The sequence below is a fragment of the Lynx canadensis genome, chromosome A1 (assembly GCF_007474595.2).
Source record: "Lynx canadensis isolate LIC74 chromosome A1, mLynCan4.pri.v2, whole genome shotgun sequence".
NCBI lineage: Eukaryota > Metazoa > Chordata > Mammalia > Carnivora > Felidae > Lynx > Lynx canadensis.
In genome coordinates this window covers 110,126,953-110,152,649 of record NC_044303.2, presented here as the reverse complement: position 1 = coordinate 110,152,649, position 25,697 = coordinate 110,126,953, and the positions used below count along the sequence as shown (strand labels likewise).

Here is a 25,697-nt window from a genome sequence, read left to right as displayed (position 1 = left end):
AATTTCTGTTGCTGTGAAGCACCAGAATCCTGCTTGAGAGGGTGCTGATGGTTTTATGAGTGTCTCATCGAGTTCAAGTCAGTGTGAGAAATAGCGCCTGAGATTAAGGAAAAGCTGTAATAGGAACTAAAACCCAGTTCTCCAGAGACTGAAATTTTATGGCCGCCTGCCTTCGGGAAGGGTGTTAGCCTTGCTTATGGTGGGCCCATTAATCCCCTTCGGCCTTCTCTTCGCTCCAGGCTCCAAGGAACAGGGAGAGCCTGTGTGCAGGGAGGAGGCTGAGGGCTGGTGTCCACAACGCCTTGTGTCTGGGCAGCCAGGTGTTTTACTGCTCTGGTTGGAAGGACCTAGAGAGCCAGGCAGGTGTTTCCCCAGAAGACTGCTGTCAGCCGGACTTGGCCTCGAGCCCACCTACTGTGTGCCAGGCACCGTGCTAGGCGCCAGGGCACCAAACAGCCCTGGGTTCACACTGCCAGACACGCGCCTAGTTAGTACACCGGGAAGGTCTGTCCTGTGCTAACCAAGCCATGATGGTGTCAACGGTGATTTCAACACGACCTGTGCCACCTCATCCATGGGAAAACAAGGGGAAGCCACGGATAGCAGAAGGCCTGGCCCATAGGGAGGTAGATGTCCCAGGGTGTGAGGAACCCCCCACTGCCTTCCCCTCCCGTGATTCCCTACCAGCCAGCCCTCCAGGGCCAGCTCTTTTTTTTTTTTATGTCTGTTTATTTATTTTGAGAGAGAGAGAGAGAGTGCACACGTGCACCTGCGCAAGTGGGGGAGGGGCAGAGAGAGAGAGAGAATCCGAAGCAGCCTCTATGCCCTGCACAGAGCCTAACACAGGGCTCAATCTCATGACCCTGGGATTGTGACCTAAGCCAAAATCAAGGGTCAGACGCTCAACTGCCTGAGCCACTCAGGCGCCTGTCGGGTGCCAGTTTTTACAGCAGGGGCATCATCTCTCTGTGGGTGCCTTTCCCCAGCTGTGCCAGATGAGCTCCCCCTGGGCCCCTCGGACCCGCAGCCCAGCCCTCCTTCACTGCCTCCACGTACTCTGGGCACGGGGCAGATCTTGTTGCCTGGGCCCCCAGAAACCTTGGCAAGCTTCCCTAAGAGTAGCCCTTGGGACCGCAGGTGGTGAGGCGTGTGGGAGCGGCAGAGCCACAGCCAGCAGCCGGAAAGATCCCTGGGTGGCCCCCGTGCGGGCCGCTGCCCCGGAGGGCTCCTTCACTTCCCTCTCGTGTAACTCTTGGCTCCACAGAGCAGAGTGCAGGTCTGAGTGTAGCTGGGTCCCCTCCTGTACGCGTGTGCCCGGGCAGGAGTGGTAGGTGTGTGGTCACTGAACGCAGACGAGAGCCAGCTCCACAAATTGCAGGCTGCCTGGTCCTCCTCTCGTCCCCATCGCAATGTGAGGCTCAAGAGGACCATGGAGTCCCCTGTGCTGGGCCATGGCACCACTAGCAACCTGTCCCCCCATGGCTCTCCCAGAGAAGGGCAGGGTCACGGACAGGCTGCAGCAGAATTCTGCTGATTCTGTCTCCACAATGTCGTCACCGTGCACCATGACAAGACTCCGGGGGGGGGGGGGCCGGGAAGGGGTAGAGGCAAGACAAGGCCCTCTCTGCATCTCTCTAGCGGTCATAGGGTATCGATCTGCCCAACACACACATGTCCTTTCTGTCAGGACATGTGTTCCCACCTCAGCACACCCAGCAACCGGTCCTGCGGTGGCCACAGGGTGCAGGCCTCGCATGTCGGTCAGTCCTGTGACTGTGTGGTACTCCACCCACCTGGCCCCGGGGATCGCTTCATGCAAGAACCCAGGAGGCAAGTCTGACGATCACAGTTCTCTCCGATGCCTGTTTCCAGGCCTCTCAGGAAATATTGGGTCCCTTTCTCCGGGATCCCATGCACAGGGACACTGTGAGTGTGGGGCCACCACTGGGCATCTTGCAGCCAAGTGGAGAGTGCCTTGTTGGGAACCCCAGATGTCTACTGCCTCCTCCATCTGCCTTAGATTTCCCAGTTATGAGAACCAAGACCACCCTCCTTTCTTTTTCCTGATAAATTTCAGCAGGATGGTGTCTTCCAATCTTCAACAAATACCTAAATGTCCATTTATATTAAACTTCAAGTGGCACCTGGGTGTCTCAGTCGGTTAAGCGTCCGACTTCGGCTCAGGTCATGATCTCACAGTTCATGAGTTCAAGCCCCACATCGGGCTCTGTGCTGACAGCTCAGAGCCTGGAGCCTGCTTCGGATTCTGTGTCTCCCTCTCTCTATGCTCCACCCCCGCTCACACCCTTTCTCTCTCTCTCAAAAGTAATAAGTAGGGGCGCCTGGGTGGCGCAGTCGGTTAAGCGTCCGACTTCAGCCAGGTCACGATCTCGCGGTCCGTGAGTTCGAGCCCCGCGTCGGGCTCTGGGCTGATGGCTCGGAGCCTGGAGCCTGTTTCGATTCTGTGTCTCCCTCTCTCTGCCCCTCCCCCGTTCATGCTCTGTCTCTCTCTGTCCCAAAAATAAATTAAAAAAAAAAAAGTAATAAATAGACACTAAATAAATATATAAATAAAACCTCAAGATCCCGGAAACATCCCATAAGGTCATCTCTAGGGGCCGAGAGGGCAAGGGTCTCAGAATAGACAAATGGGATAGGCACCAGTGGGCACCATGGTAGGTAACGTGGGAGGAGAATGGGGGGGGCGGGTCAGGGACTGTTGTGACTTCTGTGGTGGTGGAGGCTGTGGGCGGCTTTTGAGCAGCGCTATGACCTACCTTGTGCTCATGAGAACAGGGAAGATCTGGAGGGGTGAGCACACAGGAGGCTGTTGGCACCTGGGGTGGAGGAAGGCAAGGATTCAGGCGGCATCCCGAGGAAAGCCGCTTTGGGCTTGGCAACCGTTCGTGTCACTTGGACCCCTGCGGGCACATAGGCCAAGAGCAGAGGCAGATGGCCCTGGGGGGCAAGGAAGACACAGCCGGACAGCGCCTGGCAGAACAGAAGGGGGACGTCCACTTAGAACAATGTACTCAGCGCCCCAGACCTCAAAGCAAGATGGGTCCACAGAACCCTCCCAGCCCCAGCCCTCATTTTAGTGATGTCTGATCCGAGTCTGACTGACAGGAAGGGACCTGCCCAAGGCTACTTGGCATGTCACCAGCAGAGCCAGGCCTGAAGGCCAGATGTCCAGAGCCACAGTCCAGAATCTGCTCTGCTCACTCGAGCCCCAGCCCGTGATTGATGCTTATTTTTCCCCCAGGGAAACGACCATGGGAGGTTGCTTAGCAGGGACGTGGGGCCTGCCCGGGGAGGGTGTGTTGAACAGTAAATAATTGGGAGTAAGGGCAGAAGGAGAGCTTCGGTTGCAATAAATCTTTTCAGAATTTTTAAACCAGTCAGGGAATATTGACATGAATTAAATCCAATAAAACATTCATTTAATTAAACTTTAAGTGATCCAAATATTTGCTGTTTGGTTAATATTTGTGTAGCTGACAGGAGCAGAATTATGATGGTTCTGTCAGTACTCACGCATTCTAATTTTGCATGAGCCTTTCCTACACAAAGTGCACATCTTCACACACACAAGTGATCAGCGAAATCACTCCGGAAGGATGCCGGAACCAATCATCCCAGCGGCTGTCCCACTTGGGGTTTTGCTTTTTGTTTGTTTGGTTTTAGTCCTGTGCTAAACTGTTTGACGTCTATGACTTTTGGGGGCGCCTGGGTGGCTCAGTCAGTTAAGCGTCCGACTCTTGGTTTCGGCTCAGATCATGATCTCACGGTTTTGTGGGTTCGAGCCCCACGTCGAGCTCTGCCTGTCAGCATGAGGCCCACTTGGGATTCTCTCTCTCCCTGTCTCTCTGTCCCTCCCTTGTGCCGTCTCTGTCTCTCTCAAAACAAATAAATAAACTTAAAAAAAAAAATCTATGACTTTGGGGCCACGCGGAGGATCCTACATTGCACATAGGTCTTACATTCCAAATGAGACCCCAGCCAACCAGAATACCTCACCTCCCCATCCCCCCCCTCCAGACTCTCCCTTTCCATCCACCCAGACAGTCCCCCCATCTTTTAAGGCAGCAGTTGTCAGGCCTCAGGGTACCACGGACACCCCAGGGGTGCTTGCTAAAACCAGAATGCCCACCTGCCAACAGAGAGTCTTGTCAGCCTGGGGTGGAGGGGCAGGAATCTGCGTTTCTATCATTTGCACCCCAGATGTGATGCCGATGGTAGGGGAACCACACCTGGAGAAGAGGAGCCCTGAAGCCCAGGGCGGCCCTGCTTCCTCCAGGGGATGATGCCTGAGTGCCCAGTTCGTCTTTCCCTTGTAATTTGACTAGCATTCCAACATACAGAGAAGCTGTAGGTTCCTTTGGTAACATACCCAACTTGTTCACAAGCCCCACCCACCGCCGTTGGGCAGGAAATAGAACCGAATGTACAATGCATTGTAAAGCTTAGTCTGAGTGGGCCATTCTAACAGTCCACATTAAGTAATGCTCTAAGAAAAATGCCTCCGGCCTCCAGTCCCCAGCCGGCATCCTTAGCTGCTTCTGAACCCCAAGCTGACTTCTGACTGTGGACAGAAACATGCCACTGTCCTAGGCCACCTTCGGTCCCCCCATGCAGACCCCCAATTGCCCTGTCTCAGGTTCTCTTGGCTGAGGTCAGCCCAGGTTCTCCTCGTGGTCTGGGGTCTGATGTCCCCCCAGAGCTTGGCCTCCAGCAGCCCCGCTGGCACTACGCACCCTTGGAGGTTCCAGGGACATTTCCTTAGGGCCTCAGTCTGGCAGTCCAGCACAATCTTCAGGCACAGAGGTACACAGCTCCTTATGGCCCAGCCAGCATGTGGCCAGGAACCTTTGGACCTCTCCACACCACTAGAGAGCCAAAGGGGCTTTGGCAGATAAACCGGGCTCTGGCTCTGTGCCGTATGTTGTGCTCACCCCGAGGTAGGGGGTAGAAAGGAGGAGGCTTTAGCCCCCTTCCAGAGCCCCCTCACCTACATGCCAACAGGCACACCCTTCTCACCAGCTCCCTATTCTCACAATGCCCTGGGACAAGGAGGGGATGTTCCGTACCCCTTCCTGTTTCCACAGAGCCTCGTGGCCAGGGAGCTTCGTGGGTCACGCGATGAGGAGAGGTACCTCCTTCTACACTCAGGGCAACTCTGCGTTTTGAGTCCTGAGGGCCAGCACAGCGCAGAAAGAGTCAAACCAGTGTAGCAAGTCTTCCCTCTCTCTCCCTCTCTCTGTCCCCCCTGAATCTCCAGAGCCTGGGTCTTGCTATAGAGTACGAGTGCCTTCTCTCTCCTGCCCTGAGCAATGAGCCTCATGACTCCGAGGTGGGAGGGCAGCAAACAGGACATGATTTAAGAGGGGACTTGAAATGCATCACTTTAATGTTTGTAAAATATTATGCCGGTTGCATCTACATCAATCACTCGGTGCTTATCTTTCCCCGTGCGGCTCCTTCCCTGGGAGTCACATTTTTCCTGTGCATGGGTGTCCCCTCTCCGCTGGCCTGTTGACTCCTTTCCTTCCCATTTCCATTTTCTCCATTTTTCATCCATCCATCCATCCAACAAGCACTGATTAAGCACCTAGTGTATATCTTGTTCATCTTCATGGGCTCAGGGCCGGGCCACTGCTTGCTTGTGGCAGGGAAAGCGCTTTGCTACTCACGATCTACCCTGACTGCACTTGCTGTCGGTTCACCTGCTTTGCAGGACATCACACCTGTCCCGGGTTTCACTCCCATTGCCCCCACCTTCTCCTCCCCACACACATTGGCAAGAGGGCACTAGCACAGACATGCTGCCTGGTCACAGCTCAAAAGGGTCCTACCGAGTCAGCTCCCAGCTCTGTGCCTTGCTCCACACCTGGCAAAGGGCCCCAACATTTTTGCTGGCATCCCAGAATAAACACAGATGGCTCCCCAGAGCCAGCCAGCCTGCCTCCCTCAGCTCATGTCCCCTCTGGCTGCTGCCCCAAGTGCCCTGAGTTGTAGATCTGGAGGAGCAGTAGGGAGGAGGCAGTCCCGTCAGTGGGTTGCTGACTCTCCCTCCAAGCCTGATCCCATTTTGGTATGTGAACAGCCTGAGTCTGATGAATTTTCTCATAAATCCTGAAAATTTCTAAAAGCCTGTGATTGCAAGCAAATATTTTAGGCCCTTCCCATTTGCCTAAAGAATGGTCAGTCTTAATGCCAGTTATCAAGTATAAAATGGCACGGATTGATAATTTGTACAGCCTGAAGTGCGCTTCGAAAAATTAAAGGCTACAGTGCATGGTTGCTGAACAGAAATCCAAATCCAAGTTCAAAGAATCCTCAGACAGAAACAAACCTTCAAAGGTCAGCCAGTTCGTTCCCCAGACTTCAGACACTGCAACCTTTAAATTGCCCCCAGATGGATGAGAAACCTGTCAGCTCAGCCAGCAGACCTTGACTGCACTAAGCAAGGCCCAGACTTCATGAGGCCCAGGAGCACAGAGCAGGGTGTCCGCGGCACATCTGGCTCTCTGGTCTCTGCGTGACAGCCCACGTTCTCGGCTCAGCTCAGCTCATAAATCCGTTGCCCAAATGGTTTCCCTGCACCAGCTATGGCTCCTGACTTCTTCTGATTCACAGAGCCCTTTGAACATTTCACAGAAGTCACGGCCTCTCTCCCACGAGGAGCGTCCATCTGTACACTTAGCACATTGTAGACAGTTGCCAGGGAGCCGCAAAGCCTCCGGGCCGCTGCCCTGCAGGAAATCCCTGTAACCATTGGCCTTTGAGTGAGAACTCCGCCCACTGGCTGTGCGTCTGATGACTTTCTCCTTTTCCCCTGCAGAGGTGGTTCAGCTTACCCTTGCCCCTGAGGATAGGGTCAGCGTGGCCACAGTGACCGTGGGGCTGAGCACGGTGCTGACCTGCGCCATCCGCGGAGACCTGCGACCACCCATCGTCTGGAAGCGCAATGGGCTTACCCTCAACTTCATGGCCTTGGAAGACATCAATGTAAGTCACTAGGCTCTGACCCTGAACACAGACCTGCCCCAGGGACGTAACCTGCAAACTGCCTGTGGCAGTGGCACGGCCAGAGGGTTTCCTTAACGTCCCATGTTTGATGCCTTTCAAGCCTGTTGTCTGATAGCCAGAGGGACCAAAAAAATCCAAGTCCCACCATGCAGAGAATAGACTGCATGTTAACTACAAGCCTGCTCGCCAGATCCACAATAGGAAAGGGGCGTACTGACTGGGGAGGCACGGTGGGCAGGGCGGGAGGCCTTGGTGCAGGCTGCAGCAACAAAATCGGGCGGCCGGCATGGGATTGGGAGGGGAGAGGTGCAGACTGCCTGAGGGAGCCCACCGTGCGGAAGGACCACGGGCCCACAGAGCAAGCACGTGGCCAGGGTGTGGGGAGGGCAATTGGCTGGAAGAGCCAGGGAAGACTGGAGACCCCACAGCTGAGCAGGATGCAGACGGTGGGGGCAAGAGGGAACGGGGATTCCCTCTGGAGGGCAGAGGTGAACCGCCAGGCTAGGTTGGCTGGAGGGCAGGGACCCCATCAGGCCAGAGTGGCCTGCCCTGGGGACCTCATTGGCTGGATGCGGGTGTGTGGATTTGATGAAGTGAGCAGAAGAGAGAGCAGCTGAGCACACACAGCCTACCATGACCTGCAGGGATGCTTCTGTACTCTGAGGGCCCATGCACCTGGGCCGGGCTCCTGGTGTCACCCCCAAACCAGCCTCATGACTTTGAGCAACTTCTTACACCAATCCTATCTCTTAGAAAAACAGCCTTAGCAGCACCTCCCTTCCATTGGACGTGAAAAACAAAGGGAGTAATTCAAGTATATTTATGGGCCCAGGTTTGGCCCCAGGAGTGAGGCGGCTTCCCAGAAGTTCATTGAGAAGACAGCGACGTCATCCATGGAGGGCACTGCCAGGACAGCTACAGTAACAGGAATACAAGTTTCAGGCAGAAGAGGGGGCAGTCAGGACAGGCTCAGGACAGGCGAGCTGGCCCAGAATGGGATGCTTGGCCCAGAGAAGGAAGACCTTGTGGTCTTGAGTGGTGAGTTCTGGGTAACTTCGCTGAGGTGGTGAGGGAGGTACTAACGTAGCAGGAGCCAGGCTAGGCCATGTGACCCCATGAGCTCAGCAAGCACAAAGGGCCAGGGTGCTCCCCTAAAAGAGACCAGTTTGGACTGCTGAGATGAAACACCATTACGGCCATCCTAGCGGCCCCGAAACGGAGTGAGCCGTCAAGGAAGCAGTGAGGTCCCCATTACCAGAGGCATGCAAACTCAAGCAGGGCCGTGGTCAGCAATGCTAGTAGCCACACAAGGGCAGCTAAACCCCATGACCATGAAGATTCTTTGCAACTCTGAGACTGCTTTGTGGGGAGAGAGCCCAGCCTAAAAGTCTGTAGAAACCAGGTTGGGACTCTGCTACTCACTAGGCCCTTTAGCTGCACCCTGAAGATCACGGGGAAGCAGATGGGCAGAGGGCCGGTCACCGTGGAGGTCCTGTCTTGGGCACAGCCTGGCATGGAACACCCTTCTTCCGCTCTTGTCGTGTGGGGCAAGATTATTTCCTTGCAGCTTCCCCGCGGTGCTACCAACACCACCCTGCTGGGTGCTTGATAGACAGAGGCTGAGTGGGCAGAGTCCTTTGTCGTCCGAGCCTGAGATGCCCAGGCCTTGTCTGAGATCTTAGCAAGGAGAGGTACTGTCCTGTTTCCAAAAATTTGGGGGGGGTGTTTTGGGGTTCACGGGTCTGTGTGTGCAAAATCTCTCAAGGCGAGGCATCAGCTTTAAACTGAGTTTGGCCAGTGGTGATTAATTCCAAAGTAGAACGGGCCTGCCCGTGTCTGTCTGAACATCCATGTGCATTACTTGATGATCTATTTAAAGACACCAGAAATAAAGGTGGAGGCAGAACTCCTCTTAATGCACTTGCCATCAGTTAATTAAATTACTTTGAGTGTTTTTCCCCTCCCTCGAACATGCCTCCAGCATCAACTCAATTGCATTTCTACTTTTCACAGTGAGGTTAGCAATTTGGGTTAATTGTGGGTGCAACTGGAGATTAATGGCCTCTTATTACCTCCCTGGAAACACTTGCTGCTTGTGGTCAAGTCAGCAGCCCACAAACAGGCAAGGCCCTGTGCTGCCCAGAAACCCCCACAGGAGGGTGCAGGGCACATCAGCCCCACAAGGATGCCCACCCGATGCATGCAGCCACACCACCACACACACACACACACACACACACACACACACACACACACACACACACACACACACACACACAAACACACACTTCCCTTCACCTCAGGAGGGAAGGGAGGCACAGGCCCTGCTAGTGAATAGCACAGGCACTAAGATCAAAGGGACCCCAGTTTAAGCCTCAGCTCCACCACATACTAGTTGAGTGACCTTGGAAAGAGCACTTGACTTCTCAAAGCCTCAGTTTCTTCCTCTGTTAAATGGGGATAATTAATAGGTCCTGCCTCATAGGGTTATAGTGAGGATGAAAAGACACATGTGATGTGTTCGTATGCAGCATCCCATGCTAACTATGATCACTGTCCTTACCATTATTACTATTACTGATATTGCTACCATCGTTATTATTATTGCTGCTGCTGCTGCCAAACAACATTCTCAGCACCTTGCAGCCCGAGTCCCCGACGTCAGCCCACGGTAGCCCAATGAGTCTCCCCAGGCAGGGAGATACGACCCTGAGGTGTCCACGTCAGCCTGGGACGCAGTGACATTTGCCTCCAGTACATCCGGAGCAGCCCTGGGTGAGCTGTTGAACTTCTCTGAGCCTGTGGAGAAATGAGGATGACAATGTCTGCCTGAGACGGGCATTTTCAGGCTGAACGTATGTGTGAAGTGCCTAGCCCGGTGCCCGGCACACAGCAGGTGTTCATAAGTGGCAGCCCCACCTGGGGATAGTGATGACAGCAGCCCTCCGAGGAAATCAAGCCAGGGATGGATAGAGCCAGGGCATCAGGATTCACGGGGCATTTTTAAAGCAAGAATTGGTCAGGGAAGAACACACTGGGGTAGGCGGGTGGGGCCGGGCGGCCCCGTTGGAACAAAGATTGGGGATTGAGGTGTTCTAGAGTTCTCAGCCTGTGGCATGCCCACACCCACCCCCGTCCACTGCAGCCAGAGATGAAACGCCATCGCCGGCTGTAATTAGCACCTGGCACGGAGCACCGCACCTGCGAAACCCAAGGCAGGCAGATGAGAGAGCTCCGAGGGGTGTGGGCCTCCTTTCTTTGTCATTTGTACGAGACATCTTGATTGGCAACAAAATATTAATCACTTTTTCACTACTCTCTTAATGAGAACCTTTCATGGGCAACAAAATATTAATTTGTCTTGTCTTATCTGTTAAGAATTCTGTTAATGAATTCAGTCACAGAGCTATTACAGAATGCCATCCTAATGACACATGTAATTAAACTTTTCTGACTTGCAAACATCAAGGATGCCTCGAGCATCAGAATAATATTTGATCAGAAAGTAAATGTACCCCTCTAGCCTGGAGCCAAGTGAGAAGGAGCCTCTCGGATTCCCCCGTGAGCTCTGTCACTGTCAGGAACACTCACGAGTCACCCGATGTGTGCATGGCCGTCCAGATGGCGTACGTGGGGAATCATCCCCTGGATTCACTAAGCGCTGGCGATTCGCAAGCCCTGTACCAGGGTGTAGAGCAAGGACACTCTCTGCAGCCTCCAGGGGGATGCTGTATCCACAAGCACAGAATTACAACACAGCATGGCCTGTTCTATATTAGGAGGAGGGAGCCAGTTCTGGGGGCCCGAGGAAGGAGAATTTCTGGCTTCAGGGGACAGGGATAAGCAAGGGAGAGGTCTAGAGTGGCAGGATGGGGCCAGAACCTGACAGGTTTGGAATATTAACATAAAGGATCATGGCCTGTGGGAACAACAGGTTTTTACTCGGGTATTGACATGGTCAGACGTCTGTCCTACAGCAGACCTGAGCCCCTTGTGGCCTCAGACCACATAGGCAACCAAGGAGGACCCCCAATACATCGGACCCAGAAACAAAAGGAGCCCACTGGCTGGGGTCAGGGAGGGGTCTTCCTCCTCGGTAACCTCCCTAGGGGAGCAGCACCCCTGGCTGTGCAGGGCTCCCGGCTGAGCGCCATCCCCTCTACTTCTCAAGGCTCCCGGAAAGGTCAGCGTGGACCTGGTGCGCCCCCTGGCCCTGCCTGAGCCACCCCTTTGCAGGAGGCCTCAGCTTCACTGCAGCCCAGGGCATGAGGGAATCCTGTCTCAGCTGCACCTGGCAAAACAACCTCCCCACCACCCCACCTCCGAGGAGAGGGCAGCACAGGGACCAAGGGTGCAAAGTCCCCAAAGACGGGCAGCAGCACCAGGAATTCTGCTGCACCTCCAGGCAAGGGGGCCTCTGGCTTATGCCTCCTCCTGCTTGTCAGATGAGAAATCATTAGTTTCTATTGAAGCGCATATTCCCTAGAGCTAACGAAAAACCACCTGAAATTTACTTCCTGACCAACCGCTGGTTTGTGTAGTAAGGCAGCTGTGAGTCCCGGTGCCTTCAGACCTGGCCCTGTGGTCTCCCACCTGGGTCCCAACCCTCAAGGATCCATGGCCCACTGCCCCACCTCAGCAGTACCAGGGACTTGGGGGTGGGTCCAGGCACAGCAGCTCTGCCTGTCCTGGCTTTGGGCCCCAGCTTGAACTCCAAGCCGCCGTCCAGGAGTGTGCCCGTGCTGCTGTGATAGAGGACAAGCCCTCATCCCGCAGGCTCTTCCAGTATGAGCCTGTGGTCAGCCCACCCTGGCCTGTGGCTCTGCTCTGCCCAGGTAACACATTGTCACATAGGGGAAGGGCACTCCCTTAGTCCGGCGCCGTACCCTGAGCCCACAGGGGAAGCTTGTCCTCAAGCGGTAAGATGCCTGTCACGGCAGCTATCCAAGCAGACGGGACCAACGAGGCGCGTGTGGTCATACAGTCCTGTGATAGGACAGGGATCTGTGGGTCATGGGAATCCCACAGAGAAGCCAGGGACACCCCTGACCACACCTAGCCCCTGGCTTTTGCACCTGGGCCACAGAGCCTAGGCCATCCCCAGTGAGCCACCCCCCAGCCCCCGTCTCCTCAGGGTTCACCGCCAGGCTCTGGGGGCCCATCTCAGAGGCATATCCATGCACTCCCTCCCCCACCCTGACCTCCATCCTAGGTATTCTGGGGGTGGAGAGGGAAAGGCTGACTCACTTTCTGCAAGAACTGAATGTGCAAAGCCATTCCGGGCCTCGGCCTTCTGCCCAGACTGTGCAGCAAACCGCTCAGCATGAAGTGAAGTGAATGTCCCCAAAGCTAGTCTGCACGTCCTGCCTCAACAGTATCACCTGCCCTCCCCTCATAACTGTCTTCCTCCCTGTCCCTTATGATACTGAGGGACAGGAGACCTGCCGGTGAGGGGAGCAGAAGCAGGAAGATGACATCGGCAAAGTCACACTGCTGAATCCTTCCTAGGGTCAGTGCTGGAGTCCTGACCCGTTTCCAGGGAGACCCAGGTTTAATGCCGGCCCTTTCACAAGTATGGTCTCATTGACTCTTTGCCCCAAGTCCATGAAGGAAATGGGGTGAAGCAACTCACAGGGCTCTGCACTTGCAGGGCCAGCAGTCAGCCTTGCTCTGGGGACACAACACCCAGCACCCAGCCTTGCCAAGGCCTTCCTCTGGGGCTGGCTGGCCCTGCCTCCTGTCCAGCAGTACCCATTGTGGTGCCCGGGGCCCCAGCGGCATGTGTCCATCCTAGATGTGAGCCCACATGGACGACACTACAGGGTTTCATTAGCCCACTGGGCTCTGCCCCAGCAAGAGCAGGGGCTGGAAGGCTCTGAGTGCGGCACGCGGAACTACTTGGCCAGGAGACTCTCAGGAGGAGCAAACATGTTTCTCTTGTATTCAGCTTTCTAAAAAGCGGGGGGGGGGGGGGGGGGGGTGCTGTAACAGACCCAGTATATCTCAAACGACTTGAAAGAGCCACTCTTTTCTTTCACTGAATCTTGCTATTTGGGGCTTTCAAATGTCGGTAGGCGGAGTACAGTGATAAAAGCAAAAAAACAAAACCCATTAGAAGAAAGTATTTGTGGCAGTGTTTGAAGGATGTGTTAAAAGGTTCGCTTTTTTTCCCATGCCTAAATGGTGTAAAACCAGGAACAAATAACTCTAATGAAGCATATGCTCTCAGCCAGCTCTGCTTTGGAAGTAAGTTATTAAAAAGACCAAAAGAGAATGATTTAGGAGCTCATGACTCATTTAATTTTTATTGTCTTTATATGAACCAGTCATGAATCCATTGTAAAAAGATGAGAGGCGTTTGATTAGCATGGAGAGCTGTTTGCAACACGAAAGACAGTGGTTATAGGTTCTGCATTAAAATAATCTCATTAAACGCTTGGGTACATTTTGTTTTAAAATCTTGGAAAACAGTATACTTGAAGCCCTTGAAGGATTTGGCCAATTCTTCCTGGCTTGTATCAGAAACCCCGGTTGCAAATGATCATCTGGCTCTTTTGAGCTTTGGGTAAGCTCAAGCCACTGGGAGTATTGGCCAGGGCTCCCGAAGAGATGGGTCCCGACCCAGGATACACCAGCTTGTACAACTTGCTGGGACCTCTGCCCCACCAATTCCCTCTACTGGGCCTTTGACGTCTCAGTGGCCTCTTCAGGGTCACCTCTCTTCCTTCACAGTACTGACTTCAGAGCCTCACTTGTGCTCAGTGACCACTCGTGGCTCCATGTCAAAGGTACAGGGTCCCTCAGGGAGGTTCTGATCTAGCTTCTGGACCCTGGGTGCAGAGCCCCGAGCACCTACCCTGTGTGGGCTCTCCTCCCCAGCCCCACTCAGGGGAGCTCACGCTCAGACTGTTTGCAGGCTTTGTTAAGGGCAAGCAGTACTGCAGTAAGCAGCTTTTACACACCTCTTTGCACATGGTGTAAGTAGGTCTGTAAGATAAGTTCTTAGAAGTGGAATGACTACCCTCTTGCACTGCTGGTGGGAATGCAAACTGGTGCGGCCGCTCTGAAAAAGTGTGGAGGCTCTTCAAAAAATTAAAAATAGACCTACCCTATGACCCAGCAATAGCACTGCTAGGAATTTACCCAAGGGATACAGAAGTGCTGATTTATAGGGGCACATGCACCCCAATGTTTAACAGCAGCATTATCAACAACAGCCTAATTATGGAAAGATTCTAAATGTCCATCAACCAATGAACTGATAAAGAAGATGTGGTTTATATATACAATGGGATACTACTTGGCAATGACAAAGAATGAAATCCGGCCATTTGCAGCAACGTGGATAGAACTGGAGGTATTATGCTAAGTGAAATAAGTCAGGCAGAGAAAGACAGATACCATGTTTTCACTTATATGTGGATCTTGAGAAACTTAACAGAAGACCATGAGCGAGAGTAAGGTGAGGGAAAAAGTTACAGAGAGGGAAGGAGGCAAACCATAAGAGACTCTTAAATACTGAGAACAAACTGAGGGTTGATGGGGGGTGAGGGAGAGAGGAAAGTGGGTGATGGGCATTGAGGGCACCTGTTGGCATGAGCACTGGGTGTTGTAGGGAAACCAATGTGACAATAAATTATATAAAATAATAATAATAATAATAATAATAAATAAAATATAAAGAAATAAATAAAAGTAAAGGAAGTAGAATGACTATATCTGAGGGTGAGCACGTTCTCAGTTTGATGGATTTCACCAAATCTTCCTCCAAAAAAGCTGTACCGGTTTACACTCTGCTCCAGGCATACCTTGGAGGCAGATATGGCGAGTTTGGCTCCAACTACTGCAATGACATGAATATCCAATGAAGCAGATACTACAGTAAAATGAGTCAAATGAATTTTTTGGTCTCGGTACATATAAAAGTTATGTTTACGCTATACTATAGTCTATTAAGTAAGCAATAACATATGTCTAAAAAAAGTACATACTTAATTTAAAAATACTTTATTGCTGAAAGAATGCAGACCATCATCTGAGCTTTCAGTGACTGGCAATCACTGATCACGGATCACCATAACATATATAATATTGAAAAAGTTTGAAAGACTGCAAGAATTACCACATGTGACACAGAGACACTAAATGAGTAAGTACTATTGAAAAAAAGGGCCCTAATTGACTTGTTCTACACAGAGTTGCCACAAACCTTCAATTGGTAAAGAAACACAACATCTGTGAAGGGCAATAAAACAAGATATGCCTGTATACGGTTTTAAAACAGTGTATCCGGAGAAAATTCCAGATTGCAGGCCTTCCTGGTCCCTGAAATGAACCATGGAAGGAAATTTAATCAAATACTCCCTGGAGTGTTTCAAGGACAGCAAGAATGCCGATCGGCTGTCTGGACTCTGAGTGTGGTTCGGGTCAGAGGAGCTGATAAGGCCTTCTCAGACCGGGGATTCATGACGGAGCATCTCCCTTGAAGGGTTGCAGGTTTCCCAGGTGCAGTTTCGAGGCAGTGTGGAACTTCAGGTCGTGGCTGCAGTGCAGTGTATCACCAGAGTCCCCTCCTGCCCCAGCCGGGCACACCAGGCTGATCAGGTGAGGACCCAAAGCCTGCAACCCACCAGAAGGTCCCGTAAGCCGCCACTTATCCACATGATACCCTGGAGTCCTGGCGTCAACAGGTGTCTGCCGTCTGGGCTCTGGCGATGGACACGCTGGATACTCAGAGCACAGGCTCTGACACGAGCTTCCTGTTCCAAGTGCCTAGACACCCATGTGCGCTTGGACATTCAGGTTTGCCCCAGGCCAAATGCTCGACATGCACACAACTGGGTCAGGATCCCCCTGATTGAATTTTGGAACCGACTGCAAAGTGAGAGATAGCAATCCACACAAGCCCTCCCTCACTGTGACCTCAATTACAAGTTTGGGGAGTACACAAAACGACCTTCAGGCTGAATAATTTGCCAGAAGTTCTCACAGAACTCGCTGAGAGCTATTATACTCGCAGTTATGGTTTATTACAGTGGAAGAGCATAGATTAAAATCAGCCACGGGGATACCTGGCATGTTCAGCAAGGTCTCTCCATTCTGGATGGTCCAAACCCCAACTGTTCTCAACAGTGTGCCATTTCTGGGATCTCCACTCCACTCACAGACTCCCAGGATATGAGATCTGCAAGGCTTGGCAGAGTCTCACCCTGAGCATCTATAAGTTAGTGTCCAGCCAGTGATTCAAGGGCCCCCCTAAGAAATTCCCTTCAAAGCCCCATCCTCTCTGCTATGCCAGCTCGCAAATTCTAGGTATCTCAAGAGACCTGTGTTCTGACCTCTTTTTCCATTGCTGCCGTTCTGTGAGTGCTGGTTGTCTGTGCTACGGTTTGGAAAATGCCCTCAAACAGAGAGCTGGAGACAGTGTGGACATCATCTCATGTTTTCCTTTCTTAAAGATCAGAGACTGCGTGTTAAAATGTTGCTTCATATATTTAATCTATTTGTAGAGTTATGTTGGGTGTAAGTCTGATATCTGTTTCTCAGAATTTGAACTCCTTTATCCTCTGTTCATCGTTTCTTGTGTGGAAGCATCTGTCTGTACCATAGACTGAATGTTTATATCCCAGCAAAATTCATGTGTTCACACCTACTCCCCACTGTAAGGTGTTTGGTGGTGGGACCTGTGGGAGGTGAATAGGTCATGAAGGTAGACCCTCATGAATGGGATTAGTGCCCTTATTAAAAGGGAGAGTCCTGACCCCTCCCACCATCTGTGGTTACAGCAAAAAAAGAAAAAAACAACCTTCCAAGAACCAGGAAACAGGCTCTCAACAAACACCAAATCTGCCAACACCTTGGTCTTGAACTTCTGAATTTCTGGGGTTTATAAGAAAAAAAAAATCAGCCAAGAGAAGAAGCCTCCCTCCGCCAACACCACCCATGAGGCAGAATCCAAGAGGGTCCAAACGAGGCGCTTCCATTGTCCATCGGTGCAATCACGAACGTGTCCTTTTCCCAGCATTGCCATGTAACAGCATGCACAAAGTATCGCCAGCCAGGGAAGCTCACCCAAGCCTGGTGTCCAGAGCTTCTGTGAGAGCTTGACCACGTGTTGCTCACGTGGCTGACCTCTACCTCCTAGCCCCTGGGAGACAGAGCTGGTACTGCATGGCCAGAGCCCCCATCAGAAATCACATCGTTATGCAGTCTAGTGGCCAAAGCCCCCAGGCGAACAAAAGCCAGACCGCTCTCTGGATAACATTACTTCTTGACTACCCTTCCCCTCAGGGCTCCCTGAGAGCCAGCACAAGTGGTTAACACACCTCCATTCGTTCAGCAAACACCAGCTGAGCCACACGTTGGGGACAATACAGTGGTACACAGAGAGATAAGGTGCTTCCGCTTTGGCAGTCACAATCACGGGGGAACCTGAAAATAAAAGCCAGGTCAGCCAGTGACCACATACTCCCTGCAATCCCGGGGAAGCCAGGAGCTCTCCCCACGGTGATTCCTCTCACTCCTGTGGCTCGCTGGCCTGGAGCTGGGAATAAGCAAGAGAACTGACCAACTTTGGGTTGCTCACACTGAACGTGACTGTCCATAGCAGCTGCCCCCTACCCTAGATGTTCAGCAGCTACTTAGGGATTGCTCTAAGTTGCAGGGACTTCTTAAGAGAACTCTGAGCAGGTGCGTGCGGAGTGGCAAGAATGTTCTATAAGGGTCTGGAAGGAAGTGACCAGCACGGAGACCCCAGTGTGGGTCAGGGTGGTCAAGTCAACTACAGAGGCATGGGGGTGGGAGGGCACATGAGGGCACATGCACATGCTCGTGTGTACTGTGTGTTGACGTGGATGTTTCTGTGTGCCCACTGTGATGCATCTGGTCCTTGCTTGGTCTGGGTAATGGACATGTCTGAAGCCTGGTCACCACCAAGGGGCTGCGTATTGTTCAGTGTTTGGGTCCTTTGTGTTGAAACGTTCATGCAGGAGGGACACTGGGGTGAGTGGTTCTGGGGCCAAATCGAACCGGCATGGGACAAAGATCCTCTCCTTGACTCTTTCCTCCCCAAAGAAAGCCAGGGCAGAGGGCTCCTGAGAAGGACTCCGCTACTGAGAAAGGCAGGGTCGGAAAAGCTCTGAATAAATGGTTCTAAAGTGAGTCTTAACTTGTAGCATTGACAGTATCATTAACCTAAACTCTGAAATCACCCTGGAGTCCTTGTGTTTCACATGTAGTCGCTAAATATTCAGCGCTGGTGGCTCATTTTCATATTACTTAGACCTGAGTCACATGTATCACTATGACAACCTGCCCCATCTACCCTCTGCTTAAATATTGTTTAATACTTAAGTCTCATTTAATTACTTTCTTTATTAAGGGCAGATACTTACAAAATAGCTTTTTAAAAGACAAAAACTATGCCTTTTAGTAAAATTGTCTCTTTCCCAAAGACAGATGTGCATCAGTACAAAGAATGGTCTAATCTGTCATCTGTTTATTTCTGGAAGGAACCTTGATTTTGCTAATACATTTTTGTGCTTCAGAACAACAACAACAAAAAAAGCCATCCATAAAAAGACAATTACAGAGATGCAATCAAGCATTGATAGCAGCATTCAGACACATCTCAAAGAACATTCAGGAGAGGAAGGATTGCAGGTTTAGTATTATGTAGCTTGTTATAAATCAATTTTTAAAGTAATTTCTTCACATCCAATGAGGTAAATTTGATTTCAGTAGCCAGTATTCATGTTCCAGAAAACAATATGCATTTCGTTCTATGATTATATGATGCCTATTGTTTTAGCCCTGAGACATTATTTTATTTATTGCCCAGTCAGCTTCTCCCCAGGGCCTAAGTCACAGGCTGGTAACGACTTAGGTGCTTGAAGGAGAGCCATAACGTATCCAGCCTCCCATCATGCCCTTGAAGAACTGATGCACACCCCTCAGCACCTGAGTGATCGCTCAGGAGTTGTGCCCCTGCTGCCAGCAGAAATGAGGAAAAACAGAGAGGTTAAATGACGTCGTTAGGGGCTCAACAGAAGTCATCAGCCGAGCCTGGGATGGCACGCATGGGCTTTTCCGTGTCTGCCTGCTCTCTGGGTAGAGCCTTCTCTTTGGTCAATCCCAGCCTCTGTGGCTGGCCTGAGGAACGCAGCATGGAGAAGGAGATGGGGTGGGGAAGCAGAGGCCACCCCATGCTGATCCCCCATGCTTGGGATCAGTTCTCTGCCTTCCTGCCAGCCACCTCGTTTTGACCCCATGTCTCTGAACACTCAGGTGGATGAGAAGGCAAGAGGTGGGTGCCCCAGTTTGCAAACCCAGAGAACCAGAACACAGTCCCTGCGGAAAGTCTCGCTCAGCGACTTGTGCAATCCAGTTGCTGAATCACTATTGAGGGCCCAACAGACGCCAGGCCCTGTGCCAAGCACTGAGGGCACAGCAGGGAGCACCGTGCAGCACCAGAGTCCCTGCCCTCCCTGGGGAGCTCACATCCCAGTCAGAGGGAGACATACAAATTGTATGCTAAGTGGTAGTAAGTGCCAGAAAGAGAGAGAGAGAGAGAGAGAGAGAGAGAAAATGGCAAGTGAGGGATGGGGGTGAGGGTTACAGGGAGGGCTGTCAGCCCTATCTCAGCAGTTAACATTAGAGCAGACTTCAAGGTGGGGGTGCCAACCAGACTGACTGCCTTCTGGAGGACGGGGTAGGATGCCTGGAGTGCGAGCAGGAGGCCACAGTGCCGGCATGGAAGGAGCAGGGAGGAGTGGAAGAAGGTGGGGATGGCAGGCCATCCCTGCAGACCCTCTAGGGCTGTGACTCGGAGAGAGGGGGGAGGGTCTGGCTGCCGTGTGGAGGACAGAGCAGAGGGGAAGAAGTGGGGGTCCCTGCTGTCCCCCAGGTGAGAAGATGGTGCATTGGGCCACCGGGTGCAGTGGAGGTGGTGAGAGAAAATCAGAGTCTGCAGACCTTGTGAAGGAGAGCTTGCTCGCCCTATGGGGACTGGGCTTTTGTTTCATTCTCTATTAAAAAAAAATTTAATATTTATTTTTGAGACAGAGAGAGACAGAGCATGAACGGGGGAGGGTCAGAGAGAGAGAGAGAGAGAGAGACAGAGGATCCAAAGCAGGCTCCAGGCTCTGAGCTGTCAGCACAGAGCCCAACGCAGGGCTCGAGTCCAAGAACCCTGAGATCATGACCTGAGCCGACGTCGGATGCTTATCTGACTGAGCCACCCAGATGCCCCTTGTTTCATTTTCTGGTTTGGGAGTTTTATTTCTGAGGATTATACAAGGCAATGTGTATGAAGCTTCCCAGCACAGAGCTAGGTCTTGAAGACTGTGAGCTGGTGTTATGACCAATCCATCACTTTGCGGTTGATCTGTGAAAACCTTGGCCTTGGCGCGCTTCTCATCCTGAGCAACCTGTCGTCCCCATTGACTACACAGCCTCATCAAGGGGGCACCACAACCCGAGCCCAGCTTCAAGGGCCCTCCAGTGAGGAAGGGCTGTGGGTACAAAGGCTCGGGGAAGCAGGAGAAGGAAAGTGCCAGGGGGTCCCCAGCACCAGACCCCCTGCTAGCAGCTCTGGTGTTGTTCTTTGGGATGGAGTCTGCCCTAGACCCAGGCAGGTGAGATATTGAGGGGCTCTCAAGGTAGGGAGTGCACCCTACTTCCCTGCCCTCTTTTCAAGATGCCATCTTGCCACCAAGCCTCCAAGCAAAATCTGTTTTCCTCCAAACTTAGGTTTTGACACACAAACAGCTTAGACTAGAAATATGTCAGCCCCAGAACTGACTAACCATTAACTTTTCATAAGCAACTCAGGTATGAACCCTTTATGACTCTGTTATGACACAGGACAAATCAGCTATCTGGTGTTTTATTTTTATTATGGAAGTGATAGGAATGGGGCTTTTTTAAGCAGAGCAATGCTTCAGAGAAAACTCACTGGGCTCTAGCAGCCCTCTCCAATATTTTACTCCATCGGGAATGCTGTTGTGTACTTTTTTTTCCCCCTGAAAATGAAAGCAGGCTGCCTACATCCATGATCCACCTTCCCCGCTGTGCCCTACCCCAAGCCTCTCTCTGGGCCTGCACTCCCTCACTGGGCTAATTAGCCAAAAAACATCTTGATGGGTCTCATGATGGTTGTGGTGGGGCGCCCTGGACGGTGAGCAAGGCAGAGGGTCAGCGTTTCCGGGAGCTGCTCTGCGGCTGCCCTCTGACAACCCTTTGTGCCACAGTGATTGATAGCCTTCCCTCCCTCCTGCCACCAGATTGCTTCTATGGAAAAGGGCACAGGGAATGGCAAGAGGGATGGTTTGGTGTTGGCTCTAGGAGGTCAAGGGGAGTTTTGCATATGCTGTTAATAAGACGAAGAAGGGCGCCTAGGTGGCTCAGTCGGTTAAACATTCAAGTCTTGATTTCGGTTCAGGTCTTGATCTCACAGTTTGTGATTTCGAGCCCCGCATCAGGCTCTGTGCTGACAGTGCAGAGGCTGCGTGGAATTCTCTCTCTCCCTCTCTCTCTGCCCCTCCCGCATGTGTGCTCACTCTCTCTCTCAAAATAAATCAATAAACTTTAAAAAAAAAAAAAAGAAGAAGAAGAAAAGTAACACACCCACGTACGTCACACTTCTCACACTGGGAGAAGTATTCACGTGTGTTCTCTTGCCAGATCTCCCCAACACCCCAGGAGGTGGGCAGGGCACACGCAGGTGGAGAAACCAGAGCCCAGAGGGATGAGGGGACATTTGGTCAGTGACAGAATTCAACTAAAATCCGAGTCTCCTGAGCCCTGGTGCCGGACTTCGATCACTGCACAGCCCCATGTTCTCACCAGTAAGCCAGGACCTCCTCCGTCCTGTCAGTTCTGAGCCCCACCCCTCAAAGATGCGGAGTAGCTAAGTCCAGAGCTGATGAGGGGTGTCCCAGAAACACCCGGCAGTACCACTCGCCGGCATGTCTGTATTTGGTGTCTGGCCAGGGCCCACACGGTGCCTGGTCCTGCAAGAGCGAGTGCATCTGACCCGACAGGCCCTGGGGCAGGTCCTCCTTGCCCATCGGATGCTCCTCAGAGACTCCGACCTGCCAAGGCCGCCTCCTTCCCATCCTCCCCTCTACACTGGCCTAGAGGATCCCACGCTGTGTGGCTGCAGAGGTCATAGAATCTGGGCTTACTGAGTTTTTTCTTACTGAACCCCTGGCATCAGCCCCTCCTGGTTCTCTTTTATGTCCCTTCCCTAGTTTTTTGTCTGCCCTCATTTTCCTCAGGGTTCTATTCCCCTTCTCAGGTTATCTAGGTCTCTGTAAGCTGCCTGGAAGTCTTTGGGGAAGGTGGATTTGAACCAGGGGTAGGCCAAGTCTCCCTGCAAGCCAAATCTGTCCTCCCGCCTACTTTTTTAAATGAAATTTCACTGGAGCTGAGTGGTGCTCATTAATGTATGTACTGTCATGATTATCTTTGTGCTACAAGGCAGAGTTGAGCATGGCCCACAAGGCCTAAAAGAGTTGCTGTCCGTCCCTTTAAGAAAAACTTTCTCGTTTTTTTTTTTAATTCCAGTTAACGCACAGTGTAATATTACTTTCAGGTGTATAGTAGAGCGATTCAACGCTTCCATACATCACGCGGTGCTCATCACAAGTGCCCTCCTTAACCCCCATCACCTATTTCACCCATCCCCCGCCCACCTCCCCTCTGGTAACCAGCCGTTTGTTCTCTATGGTTAAGAGTCTGTTTGTTGGTTTGCCTCTCTCTCTTATTTTTTCCCTTTGCTTGTTCATTTTGTTTCTTAAATTCCCCATATGAGGGAAAGCATATGGTATTTGTCTCTCGCTGACTTGTTTCACTTAGTATATATAGTCTCTAGCTCTACCCATAGTTTTGCTAATGACAAGATTTCATTCTTTATGACTGAATAATATCCCACTGGAGACGTGTACCACATCTGCTTTATCCACTCATCAGGTGATGAACACTGGAGCTGTTTCCCTATCTTGGCTGTTGTAAATAATGCTGGTCTAAATATCAGGGTGCGTGTATCCCTTTGAATCGGTCTTCTTGTATTCTTTGGCTGAATACCTCACCGTGCGATTGCTGGATCATAAACTACTTGTAATTTGAACTTTTTGAGGAACCTCCATGCTACTGCCCACCGTGGCCGTACCACGTTGCATTCCCATCGGCAGTGCAAGAGGGCCCCTTTTCTTCCACACCCTCAGCAGCACCTGTTGTTTTTTAGGTTGTTGATTTTAGCTCTCCTCACGGGTGTGAGATGATACCTCATTGTAGTTTTGATTCACATTTCCCTGATAAGTGATGCTGAGCATCTTTTCATGTGCCTGTTGGCCATCTGGATGTCTTCTCTGGAGAAATGTCTGTTCGTGTCCTCTGCCCATTTTAATTGGATTATTTGTTTTGGGGGTGTCGAGTTTTGTAAGAAATACTTGCCAGCCCTAAACAAGGCTGCCCGCCAGAGCTTCTCAGCAGGTGGGTGAGAAGCCCAGGAAACCAGCCGAGCAGGCCCAGGATTAGTAGGAGGGGCAAACGAGCCCAGTGATTAGAAATTGAGGGGGTGTGTGGGGAAGGTATTCAAGCCTGGCCTCACAGGCTGAATAAGGCGTTAAGTGAGTATATCAGGTCGAGGCAAGCAACACAGAAGAGCAACGGGGTCCCCGCTGCCCGGGCCGTCACAGCCTCGCAGGCAGCTCGGCTACAGTGTAGCAGGATTCTCACACTGAGCGATGGGACGCCGAGGCTTGTCTGTCCAGGAAGCAACTTGATTCGTCCTGCCGGCACGAGCTCAGTGGGTTCGTACCAAAAAAACCGAGTCTCAAGTGCAGCGGGGTGTAGCCTTTTATGCAATTTCTACTTCTTTGTCTCCCATATTTGGTGACATATCGTCTGATTGGACACAGCGCAAGTTCCAGAGTCATGTTGATTGGGCCACGTTGCCTGCCTTTGTTTTCAGGAGGCCTCCACCACATTCTTGAGGGAGGGGCTCTACCACAGCAGGGTTTCTGTTTTCTTGGAAAAGTAGGAGACCTGTCTATCCTTCCCGGCCTACGCAGTGCAAAGGCCAACCTCCTTGTCTTCCTCGCCCTGTGCAGGACTTCGGAGAGGATGACTCCCTCTACATCACCAAGGTGACCACCATCCACATGGGCAACTACACCTGCCACGCCTCCGGCCATGAGGAGCTCTTCCAGACCCACGTCCTGCAGGTGAATGGTTAGTAAATGGCTCCATGCATGTCGTCCCTTCAAAGCGTTCCCGAAATGCTGCTCACAGCACTGCTCCCCGTCCCCTACTCTATCTTAAAGATTGTCTGAGCCCCAAGTATCTCGTCCCTGTAGTAAGTAAAGGGCAGCAGTGGAGAAAGGGCAGTCTGCCGACTAGTTTCTCCGTATGGCTTCACCCGAAGTCTTCTTTGATGAGATGATTCCAGTGCAAGGGGGTGAGCTACTCAGGCAAGTCACACTCAGCAGCCGGGGCTCTAGTGGGGTCCCCATAGAATGTACCGGTGCCTCAGTGACAGCCAGCTGCTGTGCTCTTGGACCCACTGAGTAGCTGACACTGTCTACAACACAACATTCCTATCCCAGGTGGTGTTCACCCGAATCACCTGTCAAGTGGGGAGGCCTTACCTCTTACAACAGGGCCTGCTTCCCGTATGCCTCCCTAAGAGGCTCAACAAGCCTCAGTTGGGACCAAGCTAAGAACCTGAGCAGGCTTGGGACATTTTTATTGCTTCTCACAGACCCCCCGTGTTGCCAAGACTCCTAGAAACTGAGAAGAATAAGCCCCTCCCGATGACAACACAAGCCACTGAAATAGCCAGTGTTTTCTGAGCACTTAGGCTGGCCAAGCCCTGTGCTAACACGTCATGTGGACTTTGCCAGTCAGTGTATTTTAACCCACGTTATGGATGAATCTCTAGGTAAGGTCACTTATCTGCAGCCACACCACTGGTGGGTGTCTTCCTAGACCCAGGACCATGCTTTGACCTCTGTGTCACACCACTGGATGCCCCAACCTGGCCATTTCAGCCATCAACACAAGCAGGCCATCACAGTGCCGTGGTCAGCACCCCACAGAAGTTACATACATCCAGCCAAGCCCAGCGGGGCTCCACTTCGACCACTGAGCAGGGCGTTCAAGTATCACAGCGGTGTGGAAACTCCAAGTCTGCCCTAGATCTTTTGTGCCAGCTGGTGGCCAGGGCTTCTGCTCTGAGATAAAGTGAGCAAGGTGTTAAGAATGATTACATAATGAGGCTCCATTTCACTTACCTCTGGAATCAGGGTAACAAGCCATTTAAGGACAACTGGGGTGAGCTCAGCTGGCGTCTACATTTACCCTGCGGGATGTTGTAGGATTTTTATAGCCATACATGCCTAGGCCATATCTTAGTATTTCCCTTACCCTGGGACATACTTAATTCTTTGGGGGTTTGCAGCTGTGCTTGCTGGCTTAAATCCAGGCCTACAATGAAGTCACTGGATTTCTCCAGAAATAACCCAGGGGTTCCTAGTTAGAACTAGGTGAGTTAACCCAGACTAGGTTCAGAGGCCACTGTCCAGTGTAGCCGGCAGGTAGTGTCTGGGGCTCCCTGGCACCAGGGGCTGCTCCAAGGGCAGAGCACGTGCTCTGTAACAGAAAGA

The 25,697-nt window shown here is 51.9% G+C and overlaps 1 protein-coding gene across 1 annotated transcript in view; it reads left to right on the top strand.

Annotated features, from left to right (window-relative positions):
• Positions 1 to 25,697, top strand: part of FSTL4 (follistatin like 4) — a 217,302-nt gene that overhangs the window by 149,253 nt on the left and 42,352 nt on the right. Inside the window, exons 5-6 of the mRNA XM_032593837.1 lie at positions 6,842 to 7,008; positions 24,144 to 24,264. Of these exons, the coding sequence (XP_032449728.1) occupies positions 6,842 to 7,008; positions 24,144 to 24,264 (288 nt within the window). The remainder of the gene's footprint in view (positions 1 to 6,841; positions 7,009 to 24,143; positions 24,265 to 25,697) is intronic.